The sequence below is a fragment of the Aedes aegypti genome, chromosome 3 (genome assembly GCF_002204515.2).
Source record: "Aedes aegypti strain LVP_AGWG chromosome 3, AaegL5.0 Primary Assembly, whole genome shotgun sequence".
Taxonomy (NCBI): domain Eukaryota; kingdom Metazoa; phylum Arthropoda; class Insecta; order Diptera; family Culicidae; genus Aedes; species Aedes aegypti.
In genome coordinates, this window is record NC_035109.1 from 81794997 (window position 1) to 81815397 (window position 20401).

Consider the following 20401-nt stretch of genomic DNA (forward strand, 5'->3'; position numbering starts at 1 on the left):
CAAGGATTCCCGGTGGAATCCCAAGGATTCCCGGTGGAATCCCAACACTCAAGATAAAGTTCCTATTTGATTCATGTGCCAACCTACATGGATTTTTGCAATGGGGGTTTGCACATGGAGAGTATGTGCGAAGTCAATACACTATCGCCAAAGTTTCTTTTCATTGAAAGCATGATTAACTCAAATGTAATCAATGGACCTAACACATACATTTCATGTTTCACTTTTATCAAATGCATTTAAAATACACATTACTTGAAGGGGTGATTTTCTTCATGGATCAGAGATATTCTGAATAAAATCACAACTAACTTCCGAACTTTTAAAAAGTTGGAATTTGTTAGTGATTCCGATGAAATAATATATTAAATATTGTGGTAGCTGTACAACCGATACAGTCTGGTAGACAATCGTCATCAGGTGATGATTGTCTACCTTGTTGTGTCGTTTCATGTAGCATTGTTGCTGGCTACCTTTTCCGGTACCACAACACTTTCTTCGATTCATATCCTCTATGTTCTCCATTTTAACGTCATATATATTCTATTGCAGTTAAGGGCCCTCCTGGTAATCACAACTCCAGAGCGAAACTGCGAAAAGCTTTCCTTCCAGCTGCCATTTTTGTTTACGCAATGTGCTTTGAACGGTATGAAGCTTGCACATACGTTAAATGTGACTCAAATGATATGTAAGAGCCACACTAATGTAAGGTATTCGCTAATGATATACTGCTTATATGATACAAATGGAAATAATGAAATAGCTAAATCGAACCAGGTATGTGCAACTGCACATGTATTCCAGGGAGCTGTTTTCTTGAGTGAAGGGTTCCCGGTGGAATCCGAAGGATTCCGGGTGGAAGAATCCCAAGGATTCCGGGCGGAAGAATCCCAAGGGTTCCCGGTGGAATCCCAAGGATTCCCGGTGGAATCCCAAGGATTCCCGGTGGAATCTCAAGGATTCCCGGTGGAATCCCAAGGATTCCCGGTGGAATCCCAAGGATTCCCGGTGGAATCCCAAGGATTCTCGGTGGAATCCCAAGGATTCCGGGTGGAATCCCAAGGATTCCGGGTGGTATCCCAAGGATTCCGGGTGGAATCCCTAGGTTTCCGGGTTCAAGGATTCCACTTGCGTAATGATCTTGGTAATAACACTGCGCTATGTAATTTAGTTTAGTCGCGCACCGTTGAGGTTGCTCTTTTTTTTTTTTTTTTTTTTTTGTTTTTTACAAGGGGGAAATCTGCAAACAGATCCCCTGAGAAGATAACTCAGGGAATGCGGGGATGACGCACCAACGACGACCCGCTAAAACCAGCCTATGCACTGTGCATGAGCAATTCATTTAGAATTGCTCAAGTGGTGAACAGTGCATCGACATGACCCTTGGACTCAGACCCTCATCTCCCCGGAACCACCTTACGGTATTTCTTCGGGAAGGGACCAGTGCATATAGCACAACACGTGTAGCAGAAGTAGCCTAGGCAAACTGCTTCTCCTAGCCGACTTAAACAATGTTACAAGGGACCAGCCTCGGCAGGGCTAATCCTCTGCAGCCAACTCTTGGTCGGCGCGCCATAGACGCTGCAATTCTAACATAATGTGAGTGACAGCCGTAGTTACTGCATTCCAGCACTCGGCATCCGCACACATTCTCTCTATAATATTGTCGGGGGACGTGTCCCCTCCGCATGTAGTGAGCATGCGACCTCTCTTAGAACTGCCGACTCTGCTCTTAGAACGATGTAAATGTCTTTATCAAGGGGTGGATCACTTCTGATGCATCTGATAAATTAAAAAAAAAATTGCATGCATTGAAATGCATTTAAATGCACACTCAGCCAATTTTTAATTTATGGCTTGCTCCACTCCCAGGCTCCATCTAACTGTTGTCCTTTTTGAAGTGTCAAACTCTACCTTCCATAAATTTAGGAAAAGCTGCCACTTCACCCAAAATCGTTCCAAGAGGGACCAACGTTCTTTTCAGCGGATACCTTGGATTTATGTTTTAGTTTCGGATATCGCTATTTGGGTAACTATCATTTCAAAAAACCTCAAATCCACCCTTGGATAGTAAGTTCGACGACAAGGCTAAATGTTGGCAGCAAACCTGTCTATAATAGTAAGGGCCCATTCACAAATTGCATAACGCTAGAGGGGGTGGGTGGGTGTCCTAGCGATGTTACGGCCCATACAAAAATTTAATAACATTCATACAAAAAGCGTTACAAGGGGGTGGGTGGGAGTCCAAAATGGCCAATTTCAGCGTTATGAAATAAATGAATGAGCCTTAAATAGTTTTCTTGTCGAAGCTTCTAATTCGTAGGCATCAGATTGAAGAGGCAGCTGTATGTCTGTTTAGGAAGGAGTAGGTTCAAAAGGGTATGTGTTACGGTTTAAACAGGCTTGTGGTTTATGCTGTTCTGTCAAACACACAAGGCTATGATGGCGCTATCTATGCTTTCCATAGCGGCTGTTTTGGTTAATTTAATGATTCATTGCGGTTCAGATTTTGAAGGGCATTGCTTTGATTGGAGCATAGGACAATTTATTCCTGATAAGCCATTATCCTCTCCCCAATATTGTTTTCTATGATGTTTCTTGAATAAATGTATGATGTCCTCAAAAATAAGATGCCCACTCGGATACAAACGTACCATTTAGTGAATGGAGTAAACCATCAATGTACAATATAAGGGTTCATTCACAAATTTCATAACGCTAAAAATGATCATTTCTTACACCCACCCACCCCCTCGTAACACTTTTTGTATGAATATTTTTGAAATTTTGTATGAGCTGTAACATCATGAAAACACCCACCCACCCCCTTCAGCGTTATGAAATTTGTGAATGGGCCCTAACATATTGGATACAATACAGCGTACTGTAATTGAATGTCGAAGCAACATTATTCTTGTTTGAATATACAATTTAAAAACAATATAAGGGCTCATTCACAAATTTCATAACGCTAAAGGGGGTGGTGGGTGTATTCATGATGTTACGGCTCATACAAAATTCGTAGAATATTCATACAAAAAGCGTTACGAAGGGGTGGGTGGATGTCAAAATTGGTCATTTTTAGCGTTATGAAATAAATGAATGAACCCTAATATATTGTAACAGAATACTGTATTGTTTTTTATTGGTTTTATACCTTACAATTTTGGTCAAATTCCTATTTTCGCGTAAAAAAACTGTTGCTTTTTTCTATGTAGCTTGACTGAAAGAAGTAAGCAAAACAAGTTCCGCAAGCAAGAAATGTTGGGTGAGAAATATTCAAAAAGTAAAACTAAGTAGTTTTGTAGAAGTCACTTAACATTAGCTGTTACGACGAATGCAACCATGATAAATATCTTTACTTCTATAGGAGATAAAATTCTTTTCCTACTGTTGGCACGAATATCCGGTAAGTTGGGGGACAATCCATATAAAATACAAATTCTATACTTTTCACCACCAATTGAAATACAGTTCGTTGAATAGTTTTTGTATTGTACAACAATACACAAATTGTTACTAAATACAATAGGGTACCAATTTTGACAATACAGTCACATGATCGATTTCTCTTCATCGATCCTCTCTTCTGTGAATAAAGGTGACAAGATGCGGGTTCGTTAGTATTCTTTTACCTCAGGACGCTAGGCAGCGATGCAATCTTGCATCCTGAGGTGAAAAAATGCTGACAAACTTGCATCTTGTCGCCTTTATTCACAGAAGAGAGGATCGATGAAGAGAAATCGATCATGCGACTTACGCCCTTATTCTAGCACACGCTAGAAATAACAAAATCGGGCTTCGAGATTTAAGCCCTTATGAAAAATCAAAGTCGAGACTTTGCTCTTTTTCAGTGGCGGGTGCATTATTTACGTGTCAAAATTTTCGAGCCGTCAAAAAGTCAGCAGGAGAGATTTTTATCGAAAAACTTTCGCAAGCTGGTGATGTTTACATCCGAATTTTCTCCAGAAATTAATTTCTATCAGTCTGTTTAATCAATACATTCCGTTTACGGTAAGGAATTTAAACTAGGGCCAGCCCTAGCAAGTGCACTGTCCCGTCGGATTCCATTCGCTAAATGGCCAAATCCTTGTTCGGAAATCGAGATCACGAAGGATACGTGGGCAAAGATGAGCATATGGTAAGAGTGGGGTTTTACGTGGGCCGATTGGGATTTGAACGATTTTTCTTGTTTTGTACTGTTAGAAAAAACTGGAATCAGCCAACTCGGAGGACGATGGGGAGCTGGTGGAACTCACGGAAGGACTGCACATTAGTGAGGGTTTGCGCCCAACGGCAGGCGGGCCATTCTCGGCGCTGACTCCGTCGATGTGGCCCCAGGACATTCTGGCCAAGTTGGGCCAGCCGGATCCGAATGAACCGCCGAATCACCAGCCGGACTACCGGTTCGATGAGTTCGGATTCCGCGTTGAGGAGGAAGATGGCCCGGAGCAGAGTTCGAACAAGCTGTTGAGCATTCCTTTTATGGAGGATCCTGCCCAGCGTTTGCAGTGGATTGCCCATTTGGAGTTCTCGCACAATAAAGAGGCCACGGAGCTGACCTGGGAAAGCGTGGACGTGGTGCTTCCACGAACGGAGAAGCTGAGGAACATGGTACGGGCAGGAATTCCCCATTCGCTGCGGCCTCAGATGTGGATGAGGCTTTCCGGAGCACTCCAGAAGAAGCTCAAATCCGAAACATCCTACCAGGAGATTGTGAAAGCTTCGGAGAATGATGCCCTGATGACGTCGAAGCAGATTGAGAAGGATTTGCTGCGCATCATGCCGACGAATGCTTGCTTCAGTTCGTTGAGCAGCACCGGAGTTCCGCGATTGCGTCGGATTTTGCGGGGCATTGCATGGCTCTATCCGGACATTGGATATTGCCAGGGGACGGGAGTGATTGCCGCGTCCCTCTTATTGCTCCTAGAAGAGGAAGACGCATTCTGGATGATGGCTACCATTGTGGAGGATTTGCTGCCGGCTTCGTATTACTCGTCGACCTTGCTCGGCATTCAGGCGGACCAAAGAGTGATGCAGACGCTGATCGGGAACTATCTGAGCGTGGTGGACGAAACGCTCAAGAGTCACGACATTGAACTTTCGCTCATTACGCTGCACTGGTTTCTGACGCTGTTCGCGAGCGTGGTGCACATGAAGATTCTGCTGAGGTGAGTTTCGATGGCTTTTTGGTAACCTTCCCTGACAAAGGTACAAATTAGGGCGTAGGGTCGATTTCTACCTGGAAATTCGAACAGCTCGCACACATGTTCAGTTTCTAAAACCACAAGAAACCCTACAAGCATACCACCAGGAGTTTTTACGTTCATCTTCCTCTTTTCGTTTTTCATATAGGATTCCGTCAAGAATTATTACAGGAATACCTTCAAAACATTCACCAGGGATTTTCCCACTAAATCCAAGAACTCTTCCAGGAATTGCTCAATGAATTCAAGCAAGGTCTTCTCATGAAGTTTCTAAGGAATTTTTTTCAGCACAGGGATTATTTTTGTTGGGGCGTAGAACCACTGCGTCCATTAAGTTGAACTTTTGTGGTATACCCTATTCGCAACTCATAGGTTGATTTATCAAGTGAACAGCCGAGGACGCGTCTTTTCCCAGCCAGTAAGAATTGCATTTATGAAAGCGAAAGGTGGCTACCTTTCCAGGATTCGCGGTCCAAATTTCTCTAAGTTGCATAGAGAAATTGTTAAGGAATTCAAATCTACACTTGTATAAAGCATTACAACTGCAGAGCAGATGACCCGAGGTTTCTCGTTCCATGTTACAGAAACGACAGATATCATTCTCAAGCTGGTCGATGTTTTTTAAATGATATCTGCTCGGGCAGTTTCCGGTTACTAGGTCACTATATGTACAAATAACTTTCTTGTTGAGTTCTAGTGCAGCCCTGCTCAACCTTTTTGAACCGCGAGCCAAATCGCAGAAAAAAATTTGTGTGGCGGGCCATATTTTTAAATACACTCATATTTGCATGAAGTCTGGGAAAAGTAAGATAATGAAGTTCCAAAAATCTTTCTATTTGGAGAAATCGTAAAACAGATAGGTGCTACTAAGTATCCTACAGAATATTGTGAGAGGCCTTTTTAGAATTATGTAATAATCTTGTCCACATTTTTTGAAGTATCTACTCCAGAAATTTTGGACCGCCGAATCATATTTCGAATCCTGTCAGAATCCAATCTAGTATTATTAGAACTATGCGGGATATGTTGAAATCCTGATCAAACTTTTACGAAAAACTTGGTGAAAATGTCTAGGATATTAAAAGAATCGTTTCAAGGAATCAGGACCCAATAATCTTTTTAAAATCCTTGAAAATGTTAATCAGTATTAAAAAAAAAAACTTGTTCAAAACTCTATTACAGATTCTATAAAAATGTCACATAGGGTTATATTATAACCTTGCCTCTTGGTTTGAGAAAATAACTGTAACCGTCCGCCTATCTAGACACGGGCTAGGTGAGGACCTACCAAGCCTCCCCCGTTAACATGTCCTATACCGTTTAGCACACCGGGATCTTCCACAAGCAGGCGCCGGTATTTAAAGCGGTCCCACAAGTTTCAGATACATTAAATAGATATAGTCCCTCTGGCACTAAACCGAATAGCGCCCTCCACATCATCACCAGCACTGCCCACTCCCGCGCGCCAACAAAATGCCGGAAGTAGCGTGCCGTGTAGCACATCAGATGTTTTACACAGCACACCACCTCCGACACCATGCTCAACGTACAGCAAAGACAGCGCTGATAAAAAGCGGAATGCGTCATTCGATTCAGTACCAGAGGGACTATAAATGTAACGAAGAGGAAATGAAAAAGATAGTAGAGATGGTTTGGCTGTTGGATTGCTGAAACGAGAAGAAATAAATAAAGTTATTACGTTAAAACGTGGTTTTTATAGTTAAATAAATGTATCGATAGTTTCTCATCTGTTTCTTTTCCGTATCGTAGTTGCGTCGATTATATCCAACTCGAGTTTTATCGTCTCCGCTCGGGCAATGAGGACCGCGATGAAATGAAAATATAAAAATATAAAAATATGAGCATTAGTGTTTATCTATTATTTAATGTGGTTCTCATTTGCTTTCCAATACCTAAGTAACATGTGAACTCTGCCTCTATCAGAAAATTCTAATAAATTATAATTTATCCTCCTACACTTCCCTAACACAAAGTATCTCTATTAAATAAAACATTTACAAGTGCAAAAGCGCAAATAATAACCAAACAAATACCCCAAAATTCTTTCTCATTGTACGACAAACATTTCAAAACAATTACGAAATGCTAAAATTCAACAATAACTACCCTCAACAAAACTTTCATTCAATCACCCTTAAAATACCTACACAGTCATCAGTAAACCCTGTACTATAATAACCTCCTAATATAACGCAGAGCTAAAAATGCTCTCTTGCGTTACACAATCTAAACAAGAAGCCATTTTCAAATACTTCCCATAATTTGTGCGCGGCAAAGCAGATTCCACTTTCTACATAATGTAACCCAGCTTGAACAGCTGCCCAACTCTCCAGATCTGCGCCCCCAAGTTCCAAGGTGCTGCTGCCTTACGTTGAAAACTTCTTTCCTCAAAGTCTGTCTATCAATTCCGAACTCTATTGCATTCTACCATACCAATCAGACCCTATTCCTGACTAGACACAAAGTCATAACCCCAATGTGATGGATTTACCCAGTAAATCCACAACCTTGTCATAACCCCTTTTACGTTAAGCAATCCTCGAGAGTCATCCATATTGATGCTTGGCAAAAAAAAATATAGGTGTCAGTATTCAATCCACAAATTCCAAATTACACCACATTACGTTGGTCCGTTTGGCGTCGCCGGTGGACAGAGCCGTAGCGTTGCCTAATGGCGCCCTTGGCGAACCTTCATTTGAGCGCCCTCTAGTGAAAGTCAAAGCCAAAATATTTTTATTTGTTCGTTGAAACAAGTTTACGTCCATTCTTGAAAATTCCAAAAGGTTTCTTTTTGAAATTCGACAGCGGCTTCTATATGAACTCGTCACCAGAAACACTAAAGAAGTATTATGCTAAAGCTTAAGTGTTCATTTACATTAAAAACATACATTTAACTGTTGATCAGACTTAAACAAAAATTGACTGAGAGTCGTGTATATAAGTTTGTTGATGAGATTACATAAAATTGGCATCAAACAAAATTGCAGAAACATCCAGTAGTTTTACATTAGGCAAACATTTTAGATTTGAATATTAGTGAAATGCATTGAGCAAAAATAAAGAGTCCGTTGGAGGCACAGCCAATTTTTTAGGTTTACTTACTTATACAGATTATTTTCGGTATTGTAGAATTATTATTATTATTATTTTTTTTTGAAATTTCTTGATACATTTTTTAGTAGAAATCAACAGTTGATCTCTTTAACCCTCTAATACCCAAATTTTTGTTTTCGATCTAAATATTATTTTTCGTTATCTTAAATCATTCTAAACACTGTTTGGGCAATGAATTATTTTTCTTCGCAAATATATGAATTTTGATTTTTGATTTTTATTATTTTTATTTTTGAACATCCCTATTCTTTTAAATTTTTTCTTGAAGCCTCTTCTGATTACTGATTTTGGACAATAATAAAAATTTGAGTTTTTACTATACTTTTGAAAATATGATTTTTTTAATAATTTTTTTTTGAACATTTTTCATTTTCCGTGTAACTAACGGAAAAACAGATTTGAAATTATTTCAATACCATCAGGCTCTTCTTCTGTGATAGGTTGATCGTAGAAAAATATAAAAGTTACGATTTTTTATAATACACGTTAAATGAATCCCAGGCATTTGTAGGTTATATAAGAATACAATTTTTCGAACAATTTTCAATAATACAAATAAGATTCAAAAATCATAAAAAAAAATTTCTTATATGCGTGTTATGAGTCAAGGTTAAAGCCAAAAATAAAATCATTTCGATTTCCGAGCTACGAAAAAATACACAAAATTCCAAAGTTTACCCCGTCTAAAGGCGGGGTTGGGTTGTATTCATAACAAATCTCAATATCATTAAATTTAATTTTTTGGATGGTTTTTACTTAGTTTGTCAAAATATTGGTGTAAATATTCTGTTTAGGATTCTGAAGATAAACCTGTCAGGACCCTGTAAGAGTTTTGTATAGGATTCCGTCAGGAGATTCTATGAAATTGTGCCCAGTACAATATGATTTTTGCGGTCAGGATTTTCACACAATTATACTCAGATATTAGTTTAAAGTATTCTGGCTAGTATTCTTTCAAAATGACACCAACTGTTATGTTAAAATTAATAGATATGTCCACAATTTTATGTGATAAAAGGGATGGGTAGTATTTTGAACAGCTTCATTCTTTTCGTAATGATCGGTTTTTCAAACTGTCTGAGCTCGGAATTCGTATACAACTTCCTCGCATAAAAGTATGTCGGCTAAATGGCAGAATGTTTCACCTCCATGAACCTTCCATTACTATGAGTAAAAAGCTGCAGAAAATATGCAGGTTCTCCTAGTTATCCTTTATAAGAGAGATTCGCGGAAGCCGACATTTCTGTCAAAGCGTGAGCCAAACGAACATGCGTTATGAACATTGCTTGAGAAGTAATGTAAATTATTGAAATTATTTTGGTAAAAGTTGTTTTGCATAGAGCAAAAAATCGGAAATATTTTCCTTTTTTGATTTTTTGTCAATGCAATATTTAGTTGTTGATTTTTCCTGCTGCAGTTTGGAAATGTAGCTCAATGATCTATAACGAATCAAAATACACTTTCAAGCAATGAGGAAGTCATGTCCGTGTTACAATATGATTCTTGACGCCGATCAAACTCAGCACTGCTGGTCTGTTACCAAATCATTCTGTTTACTTCCGCTTATCTCTCATATAAAGGATCACTAGGTTCTCCTAAAACCCTAATCATGTGTGAATCCAGTCTTTAATTCTGTGATATCCTGCAGAGTGTCTTATAACGATCCTTGCCAATGTTTGCTTAAGATTGTATAACAACAATACCCTATTTAAAAAGATTTTTTCGTAGAGTTTTCTTCCAGAATTTTAATAGTTGTGTTTGACGAACTTTGCTGAAGAGCAGCAGTTTATTATAAATATAGTTTTGCCTGTCAAACGGCTTAAAAGGCGTGCGAGAGAAAGATGTGGTGCAAATATTTTTTCTTATTTATAGAAAAAAACCTTGTTTGTTCTCATTTTGAAAGAGTCTATTATAACAAAAAAAATGTAGTTACATTCTGGCTGTAAAACATACTCGTATGCTAAGTTTAAAAGAATAGAAAATAAATTTCAAAAAACATCGAAGATATTTCAAAACAAATTCAAGGAATTTATATTGATAATTTCATGAACTTCTCTAAAGAATCTTTAAGTTATGAACACTGAAATCTTTTGAGATGCTTTCAACACATATTGTTAAAATATCAGGAATGTCTTCAATTTTTCACCTTGAATTTGGTACTCATTGGATAAGTCTTTTCCAAAATTTTGGCATTTTGGCGCCCCTTCAGAGCTGACGCCCTTGGCGGGTGCCAACCTGGCCAATAGCACGCTACGGCACTGCCGGTGGATACCTGTTCTGGCATTCGTTTCTTTCAAATTTTACTTCTGTCCTCCCACTTTATCAATACGAATGTTGACGAATCACGATAATCTGAAGATCGTGACCAGAACGGAGGTAGGATTTATCACTAGGGACCAACCACCACCATGTTTTCTTTAATGTTATGCCGAACATAATATTGCCTCTTGGTTTGAGAAAATAACGTCGAAAAAACCGGCTTGAAGAATCCTGTAGAAGATTCTGTGCTAGTCTTCATAAGTAACATTGGTAGCTGAAATATAGCTTATTAAGCTTAATTATTAGTATTTCAACTGAAGTATGATTTGTTTTAATCTTATTCAACAAAAATTTTGTTGAGTTGCCAATGTTAAATCATGTCAAGAGTTCTTAAGAGAAATCCTGTACAAGAAACCCGCGGAAAAGGTTTTCTTTTCAGCAATCCTGCCAAGGATTCTGTTTGAATCACGCACAGGTGTTGTAAAATTTATTTTCAGGATTTTGTGAGACTATCGACCTATGATTCCGTGAAATTTAGCTTTTTGGCTATGAGTTATGTTGTGGCTTCATTTATTGAAAGTTGAAGGAAGTCACGGTGGAAACATTGTTGTTGTGATCCCAGTAATATTAATCTTATAATTGTAACTTGTTTTTATAATAATCCTTAAATCAATCTTCTCTTGTTAGCTTTTTGCGTAGAACAATTTCAACCGTTATTAAAATTAAATAAAAAAATTGCTTATAATCTGGCTGCAAAACGCCCAGAATTTGAGATTTGAAATTTGAATCTGATAGCCGTAGCGGTAAACGCACAGCTATTCAGCAAGACCAAGCTGAGGGTCGTGGGTTCGAATCCCAATGGTCGAGGATCTTTTCGGGTTGGAAATTTTCTCGACTCCCAGGGCATAGATATGTGGCATAGAGTATCATCGTACCTGCCACACGATATACGAATGCAAAAATGGTCAATTGGCAAAGAAAGCTCTCAGTTAATAACTGTGGAAGTGCTCATAAGAACTGAGAAGCAGGCTTTGTCCCAGTTGGGACGTAACGCCAGAAAGAAGAAGAAGATAAAATCAAGTATTGAAAAAGATCAACAAGCATTTTTAATAATTACCAAACTAAAATATCAGCTTCAAACTATATTAAAAACTAAAACAGTTAGTCTTGGTGTATTCTATCTTCGGGTTACTAGAATAGGCAACGGGCCAAACATGGGAAGAATCTTCGAACCCTCCGCGGTCGCGGCCCGCGGGCCGTACGTTGGGCATCCCTGTTCTAGTGGTTCCAGTAGCTTTTTACTGATAGAAGGGTTTGGAATTATAAATCTTATAATTCATACTTTTTGGTGGATAACCAGTTGGCCATCACCCTTTATTGTTCTCAATTTCCCAGCTCTGAAGTGATTTCTCTTTTTGCAAGCATGGTGAGAACCAATTTAATAATACTTGTATCAATGTTCCTTTTCTTCATCAGGGTGTTGACTCAATTTTGAAAATAACATTCCCTGACATTCCCTGGCCTTCCAGAAAATTCCAGGTCATTGAATTGATTAATTTGTATCACATTTGCTGGTCTGCTCGATAGGAAGAAGGTTTGACAGTTCGATAGGTAGATTTGGTTTCACCCTTCGCGCAACTCTCCATCCATAGACTCTGGTATCAAGTAGTGACTTTTTTGCGACCAAGTCGAAAAAAGTGACCAAGTCACTAAGAAGTGACTCGCTACTAGCTCTGACCAAGGATACAAACTTATTGATGTACTCAAAACAATCGAAATAGTTTTCAAATTTGATAAAAGTTTTGATTCAGATTATCTACATAAGATTGTTCTATTACTGAAGGTAATTTTGACAATACATTGTGATTCTTATGCTTCAGGTAAAATTTATGGCCGTCGTATCAATTTAAGGTTATTCATCAGAATCCTAAAAAATATTGAAAAACTTCGGTCACAAACAAAAGGTGCTCAACTTGCCCCGCCTACAGGCGATATATCCCTATTTATATAACAGGGCTGGTAGCGACTGATTGTCTTAAACAATAGGAACGTTTAAAAAAATATAAACCAAATCAAATAAAAGAAATCAAACAGGAGTCAGTACAAGAGTTTTCATAATGATTCCTACAAAAAAAAAAAAAAAATCAGGATTACATTTAGTGATTCGTTGACGATTTTTTTTTTCGTTTCGTTCGGACAACGGAATTCCTCCAACAATTTCCCAAGGAAGTTCTCAAAGAATTTATCCAGGCAACAAATAAAATCTCATAGCCTTTCTTAGAGAAGCAAAACTTTTCGATACCATACTCATTTACTACGATGAGACCCTCGAAAACAGAAACTGACCCAGCGAACAAAAGGACCCAAGAAAGTCAAATGATTTGGTCTCCAGTATCATAGCCAGAATCTAGACTTTACCCAAAGACACACCCTTTATTTTCTTCCTTTCTTCTAAAATTGCCAATTAGTTCCCTAGTTACAACATCATCTATGAATAGTCAGGGTGGTTCAAAAAATTGTATTTGCTCTGCACCGCTCATCCGATTCTAGATCAAATTCTGAGTGTTCTTCCAAAATTTGGGCTCATTTGAATGAAAACTGAGACTGCACAAGCCCTTCAAAGTTTGTATGGGAATGGGATAAGCAAGCAATTCATTCAATCAATAACATCGCTAATTCATGCACTCTGGAAAATTAGAGCTACGCTGATACTGTTAGATACATTCGTCAGCTACAACTTTCCCGAAGATCGCACTCAAATCGGACGCCTCAGTAATTAGTTCTTGATTTTTGTATGAATTGAAACTCCTCGGCTATAGTAATTAAGCTGCTCTGTAGTCATCATTGAATAGGGGTGGTCCATTTATTACGTAAGGCAATGCAGTCTCAGTTTCCATCCAAATGAGCTCAAATTTTAGGAGGGCACTCAGTATATGATCTGGAATCGTATGAGCGGTGTGCGCAAACATGAATAATCTGAGGGGCTCCTACAGTTTATCATTAGATTTTTATGGAGCCGAACCAACTACACAGATTGATAGTCTCACAAATGAAGTCAACAATAATAATACCGTTTTGTCTCAAATTCCGAACAGACTCATATTCCGAACACTCGGTTTTTGTATGGCGATTTGGTTGAAATGTTTCGCTGAAATATGTCACCAAATAACAAGAAAATGGTAGTCGATCGCAATTCAATTTTAACGTCTCCAATATAATTTATTCCGCGGGAGTAGTAATGATTATCTAGTTTGAGGCCAGCAGAACAATCTCAGATAAATTTATTTGCAAAATTATTCATTTGAATACGGTTTATTCGTGCTGTTCGGAATTTGAATCAAGGTGTTCGGGAAATAAGACAGAATGAACACAGTGTTCGGCATTTGAATCAAAATGTTGTTCCATACTTTTACGTAAAAACTACTAAAACTAACTAAATCAACATTATTATCGGTACACGCAACAGCTAACAGTTAGACTTTGCGAAGAAATTAAAATTTACAAAATATTAGCCAATTTATGCCAATCAGATGCATTTGAAGTCAGTGTTTGCCTTAAGTGTTCGGAATATGAGTCAAAACGGTAATTTTTTCAGGGAATTATCGAAAAAAAAAAATCAAAGTCATTGAAGAAATTTCTGAAAACTCTCTAAAGCTATTTTTAACGTTATATATGACGAAGTTTATGATGAGCTCCTGTAAGGGTGATTTCCTCATACATTCCCTGCAATTCCTTTATGTAACGCTAAATAAACTCTTAGAGATAATTTGGACGAAAGTTTATGAGAAATCCTTGCTTCAATTTTATTGAGGAATACCTACAAGAATCCATAAATTTTCTGGAGTAATTTCCACAGGGAGTTTTGAAGCAATTTCTGGAAACTGTGTAATTTCTGGAATTCCTGTGGAAACTTTTGGAAGAAATGAAAAAATAAAATAAAAATTAAAAACAAGTTGTGAGGTTCACAACATAGCGTACATCACGGTGTACTATATTGTTAATTTTTATGCCGTGAGCGTACATACTTAAAATGATCTTTGAATGAAAATTTTGTCATTGTTACATCTGTTTGTCCATGGTTAAAAGTGTGACTAAAACATTTCATTGTCTTGTTTCAGAATCTGGGACTGGTTCTTCTACGACGGATCGATCGTACTGTTCCAGCTGACGCTGGGGTTGCTGAAGATCAAGGAGCCCTCGCTGAAAAACCTCGAAAATTCCGCCCAGATATTCAACTCCCTGTCGGACATTCCCGGCGACATCGACGATGTGGAGCATCTGTTCTCGATTTCGATGGAAGTGGGAGGATCGCTGTCGCCGATGGTCATCGAAACGCACCGGCGCCGTCATCTGGCTTATTTGATGGCCGATCAGGGAGGACTGGTTGGTAATCCGGAGGCGGGTTCCAATCTACCGAAGCAACATTTGGCTCGAAGGCAGGTGAAGAAATCCAAATCGATGCTTCAGATGATTTTGTTCGGGAACGACGACGGAGATGATGAGCTGAAGAACAAGAACATTCGACAGACGGAGATTCTGGTGGATCTGAGGGAGGCGATTCTCAAAGTGGCGAGGCACTTTTTGGCTATTGAACCGAAGCTGAGCGCGCATATCAAGCTGGTGGCGGACTATAGCATGGATAGCCACGCCAAGGACCACGAGAACTTTATCAACGTGTCGAGGACGCGTAGTAGACGGGCCAAGGCGCTGCACGACTTTGAGCGCCACGATGATGACGAGTTGGGATTCAGGAAGAACGATATCATAACGATCATTAGCCAGAAAGACGAACATTGCTGGGTGGGAGAGTTGAACGGATTACGTGGCTGGTTTCCTGCGAAATTCGTCGAACTGCTGGACGAACGGAGCAAGCAGTACAGCTGTGCGGGAGATGACGCCATTTCCGAGACGGTTACGGATCTGGTCCGAGGAACCTTAGCTCCAACAATCAAGCAGGTCCTCGAGCATGGCATGAAGCGTCCGTCTTTCCTTGGAGGTCCTTGCCATCCGTGGCTGTTCATTGAAGAAGCCGCCACCCGCGAAGTCGAGAAAGACTTCGAGTCGGTCTATTCCCGTCTGGTCTTATGCAAGACCTACCGCCTTGACGAAGACGGCAAGGTTCTAACTCCGGAAGAGCTGCTTTACCGTTGCGTCCAAGCGGTCAACCAAAGTCACGATGCAGCTCACGCCCAGATGGACGTAAAGTTACGTTCCCTCATCTGTCTCGGCCTCAACGAGCAGGTGCTGCATCTGTGGATGGAAGTGCTGTGCAGCTGCTCGGAGATCGTACACAAGTGGTACCAACCGTGGAGTTTCATCTACTCGCCCGGCTGGGTGCAGATCAAGTGCGAACTTCGCTTACTATCGCAGTTCGCCTTCAACCTCAACCCGGACTGGGAGCTGCCGGCCAAGCGGGAGGCCACCCAGAGTCAACCGCTCAAGGACGGAGTGCGCGACATGCTCGTCAAGCATCATCTCTTCTCGTGGGATCTTTAGATAGACGAGATTCTAACCCGTAGCTAGCGAAACAAAGTGCTTTCGAAGGACGAAGCACCTTAAATTTTATGTGTTGTCTAAACTTTCAAAGTGAGATTTTTTATTTATTTAGTTTCGTTTAATTTATTAACGTTTCTTAAAGTTTACCGACCGAAGCCACTCACTCATGCCTTTATATTTTATCTCCTCCTAAGCACCATTCCTATATCGACAGCGGTTTTGGTCTGCTGCAGTATTCTTTTTAACTAGGGTAAAAGCACCGGTTTTGGCCAGCCTAAGAGAAAATGTAAATAAAAAATTAATGGGAAGCCGTATTTATACTACAAATATGTCAAATGTAAGCTTTCAATCCATATTATGTGTGTAAAATATCAAAACTGAGCTACAACCATTTTTTCGCTTTCAAAATCCCGTTGGTCAATATAGGCCAACGGAACCAGTTTCGGCCAGAGATTTAACTTCGCTTCCTAATTTGGCCAATTGCATTGATTTCTCATGTTAGTGGCCAAATTAGGAGTGCCCTGGCCAAATTAGATGTATGGGAGTTAAAATTATAAGGAAAATGAATTGTTTCTTCTTATGTTTTGGATCAATTTGGACGAGTAAATGAATGTAGCTCTATCATATGAATATAAACTACTGAACACAAAAGGTTTCATGCTGATTGGCTATGAAAGACGGTGTATAATCCACTATGGCTACAACTGGCGCATGGCCAAAACCGGTGCTTCTACCCTACGTGTTCAAAGATCCAAATTTGCTCGATGTTGACCATCGAATGCAATGGTAGGCTTACAAATTTTATTTTAATCGACACTTCAATATCTTCTGTTGGGTAGTCTATTTCTAAGGAATTATTGGAGCAACATAACTATATTTACCCTATATCTATCGTACATGAAGACATACATTATTGTAAATGCAATGCTTATGAAATATTATATTACTGGAAATAAATGTACTAAAACTTAGCAAAGCTACTTATACTTTATTTTGAGAAGGCTCTACTTGATTTACATCTTAAACGAGGAGTAAAAAGGACATTTGCACAGTTTTGTTAGAAGGGCTTTAATTGACTGCTTTTAAAGGCTAATTAAAAGGCTCATCGAAATGTCTTTGTCATTTCTTCAAAGGTTCTGTACATAAATCACAGCATTATCGTTTACGCCAGCAAAATCAAGTGGGCTATGTATTCGAACGAATGGGATTCGATCGAAAGTCTAATCCGCCGTAAACAAGAATGAGGGTGTATGGTTAGATGTCTACTTCGTTGGTTTACTTACTATAGGTACGTCTTTTTTATAACTGATTACCACATATTGTCCATGAAATTATTCATAAAGTTTTTGGGATGGGCCGACTTCTTTTAAAACTTAAACCCACTGTCTCTTCAAAACTAGCTCGTTCTCGAATACCTTATATATTTTGCGTAGTTTGGTTAGACTTTTATAATTTTTCAATTGGACGAACTTCTGACAAGTTCGATGGTTTGAAGTCTTTTGGTACAAAATCTCTGTATCAGTCTAATACCGACCACGCGTATCAGTATGATGCCAAATGCGGCCACAATGGGGTTTCGCTTCCTTGAGACCTCTGTTAAGTGCTTGTTTCTCACTTGTCACCAGAACTCGTCTCGATATATTTCCCAATTGATGGGACCTGCCCCAAGGAACAATTGGTAGCTTTTAAGATACTTACGTGTTTAATACAAGCTGCATAGCAGCATCCATTGCTGAACAAATTTTTAGTTGAATCATTAATTGAATAAAATTAATTTCCGCTTATGAAAAAGCTGTTATTCCACTTGCAGTTTGTGTTTTGAATAAGAGCTGAATAAACCTCCGAAAATGCAAATATAGTAGCTTTTGTTCTACAACACATAAGAAGTTTAACAATTGACTGATTAAAAGCTTCTATAGGTTGTAGCCATCATTTTAGTAGCATATTGAACATTTGATTAACAACAAATCGTACAAAAGTTTCAGTGTCTAATACTTAAAATGTTGACCAGCATGATTAGTAAAACTTATGAACAATGTGAATAACAGTATATGAGTATGCTCTTATTCAAGCAAAGCATATTATGTCTTTTTATGTTATTTTCAAATGTTTCAAATGTTTTTCAAATCAAATCCAAGACGTGTATGCGATGGATGGATTAACGTAATGGACGTAATGGCGACGTAATGGATCAACGAGGGTAAAGTTCGAATCACATTGGATTAAAAATATCAAAATTTGATATCGTAAAAAGTTACTAATCATAACATTTTTAATGATAATCGAAGTATAAATAATAATTTAACAATAGTTACATGAAAGTGGTTACCCAACTTACAGTCAAGTGTCACAAATAAACATACACAGTTAATTATTGTTGAATAATGGTGACAGCTGAAAAAATGCCCTACAAAGAGCTGAGAAGATGGTATTTAGATCCAAATTTAAGTCAATGTTCAACATTTTTCATTGGAATGAATAATAGTAGAATCAACACTTATTAAACTTCTCCAAAGAATCTCTGCCGACTTGTTAAGATTGTTTTACTAATGAGTTGAACAAGTCATTTTTCCTTCTATTAAAGAGCCAATATTCCACCAAACAAATATAATTGTGTAAACAGACGTACATGAGACGAACTAACGTTTTGATTGCTTCGCACTTCAGCTGTTTCCATGTTTAACATGAACATGATTAAAAGCTGAATAGGTATTTTATAAAATCCTAATACAACATAAATATATCATCCGAGCAGGTCATCCAAAGAAGTCCAAAATAACGATTACTAAACACATTGTTCAGCAACAAAAAAGTCTTACAAAAGAGGTCACACCATAGCCAAATTTTTGAAAAATGGACAAAATATCTAAAAATTGCGTTGTATTCCTAATGTATTGCAATGTTCAACTTACTAATATTATTATTATTTATCTTTATTTGAGTGGCTTTTCGCCCTTGGCGAATTCGCCACTAACTTGCTAATATATAAAAACATGTTGGATACAATAATAACTGATGCTTTCTCAATACAATATTTAATTATGTTTAGAAAATATTTTGAATCAGTCTTCTGACATAGGATTATTGATTGAAATATATTTTATATTTGTATAATGTTTAATAGATGGAAAAAGTACGACAAATAATAAAAATATTAACCTAGTAGAAATATTATACATTTAATAAATGAATTTTAGTATAGTTAGATGAACAATTCAATTAAAGTTTTAACAAGTTAAAACTTATTATGAAATTCGATTAATCATTTCAGACTGTTTTTACTTTGTGAATAAACTTTATTTTTGACCAGCATTGAAATAAATTTTCTCACTGTGCGCTATAAATAGCCGACTGAGTTCAGCTCGCATCAGTACTGAACAGCAGCAGAAGTAATGCGCTTATTCAGTTGTTGATCAGCATAGCATGTGTTGATTAGTTATTGTTGAATAGGAGCTCAAGCATGATCAATAATCAGCTACAAGAGGTTTATATTGGGGACTGGAAGGCTGATATATGAATTCAAGGATAACGCAGATGTCAAGGTATACCGCTGACGATGGGAAGGTCTCGAGTTTGAATCCAGTATTCAGGTAATTATTAAAAGTGTGGTTATTAATTCATGGTAAAGGTATACACTGCATTTGATGTATACAGTGTTAGCTATTTTTAGTAATTTATTTGTTTTCAATCAATTTTGTGGCAGTTGAATAAAAGCTGAGATGAATGCTTATAAAGCGATTTTGAAGTTGTAGAATAAAGTCAATATACAACGACACGCTTTATAACTTCTCCAAATTTGTGTGAACAACGCCTGAACAAAGGCTTCACTTGGAAATAATTAAAATGTTGTTCAACATGATGCTGAATTAAACTGCAATAATGTAGTTTGTTAAACTAGCGTTGTTAAATCATCAATCCTTATTAAGCTAAGTGAAACCTGAATAAACCTCATTACAATATATGATTACAGTCACTAAATGATAAGAAGCTTAATAATTTCGCCAGATTTGCTTGAACAATGTGTGCGTAGCAGCTGCAAAGTAATATAATAAAGCAACTATTCAGTATGTAGTTGTGAAAAATTGCTTAACAAATTATTATAAAATAGGCAAATGTTTCTTGGGTGTTGTGATGTACGAGTACGACTGGCTCATCTTGCCACTCCAAGAACTATCTGGCAAATTTATTCGCCCTTTTTTTCCTTTCTCAGTTTTTGCTCTAAAATTTTGCTCATGATTTTGTTTGAATTTTGGTCAGCTCTAGGTTTACTTCAGAAATCCCGTGTCCTACGGTTGGGCGCGTTC

General features: G+C 38.2%; 1 protein-coding gene across 1 annotated transcript; it reads left to right on the forward strand.

Moving 5' to 3' along the window:
* The first annotated feature begins 3879 nt into the window (after window positions 1-3879).
* Window positions 3880-16372, forward strand: LOC5577986 (small G protein signaling modulator 3 homolog). The gene is made up of 3 exons (XM_001656675.2): window positions 3880-4141; window positions 4207-5171; window positions 14720-16372. Exons 1-3 carry the CDS (start codon window positions 4079-4081, stop codon window positions 16095-16097), a joined length of 2406 nt encoding a protein of 801 aa, XP_001656725.1. The 5' UTR covers window positions 3880-4078; the 3' UTR covers window positions 16098-16372.
* Window positions 16373-20401: the final 4029 nt, after the last annotated feature.

What these genes read in the sequence shown, in the direction of transcription:
- LOC5577986 (XM_001656675.2), top strand. Translation starts at nt 4,079, where the DNA reads ATGGCCAAATCCTTGTTCGGAAATCGAGATCACGAAGGATACGTGGGC. An exon ending in TGGGCAAAGATGAGCATATG is followed by an intron (nt 4,142 to 4,206) that starts GTAAGAGTGGGG and finishes TTGTACTGTTAG; the next exon opens with AAAAAACTGGAATCAGCCAA. An exon ending in CACATGAAGATTCTGCTGAG is followed by an intron (nt 5,172 to 14,719) that starts GTGAGTTTCGAT and finishes GTCTTGTTTCAG; the next exon opens with AATCTGGGACTGGTTCTTCT.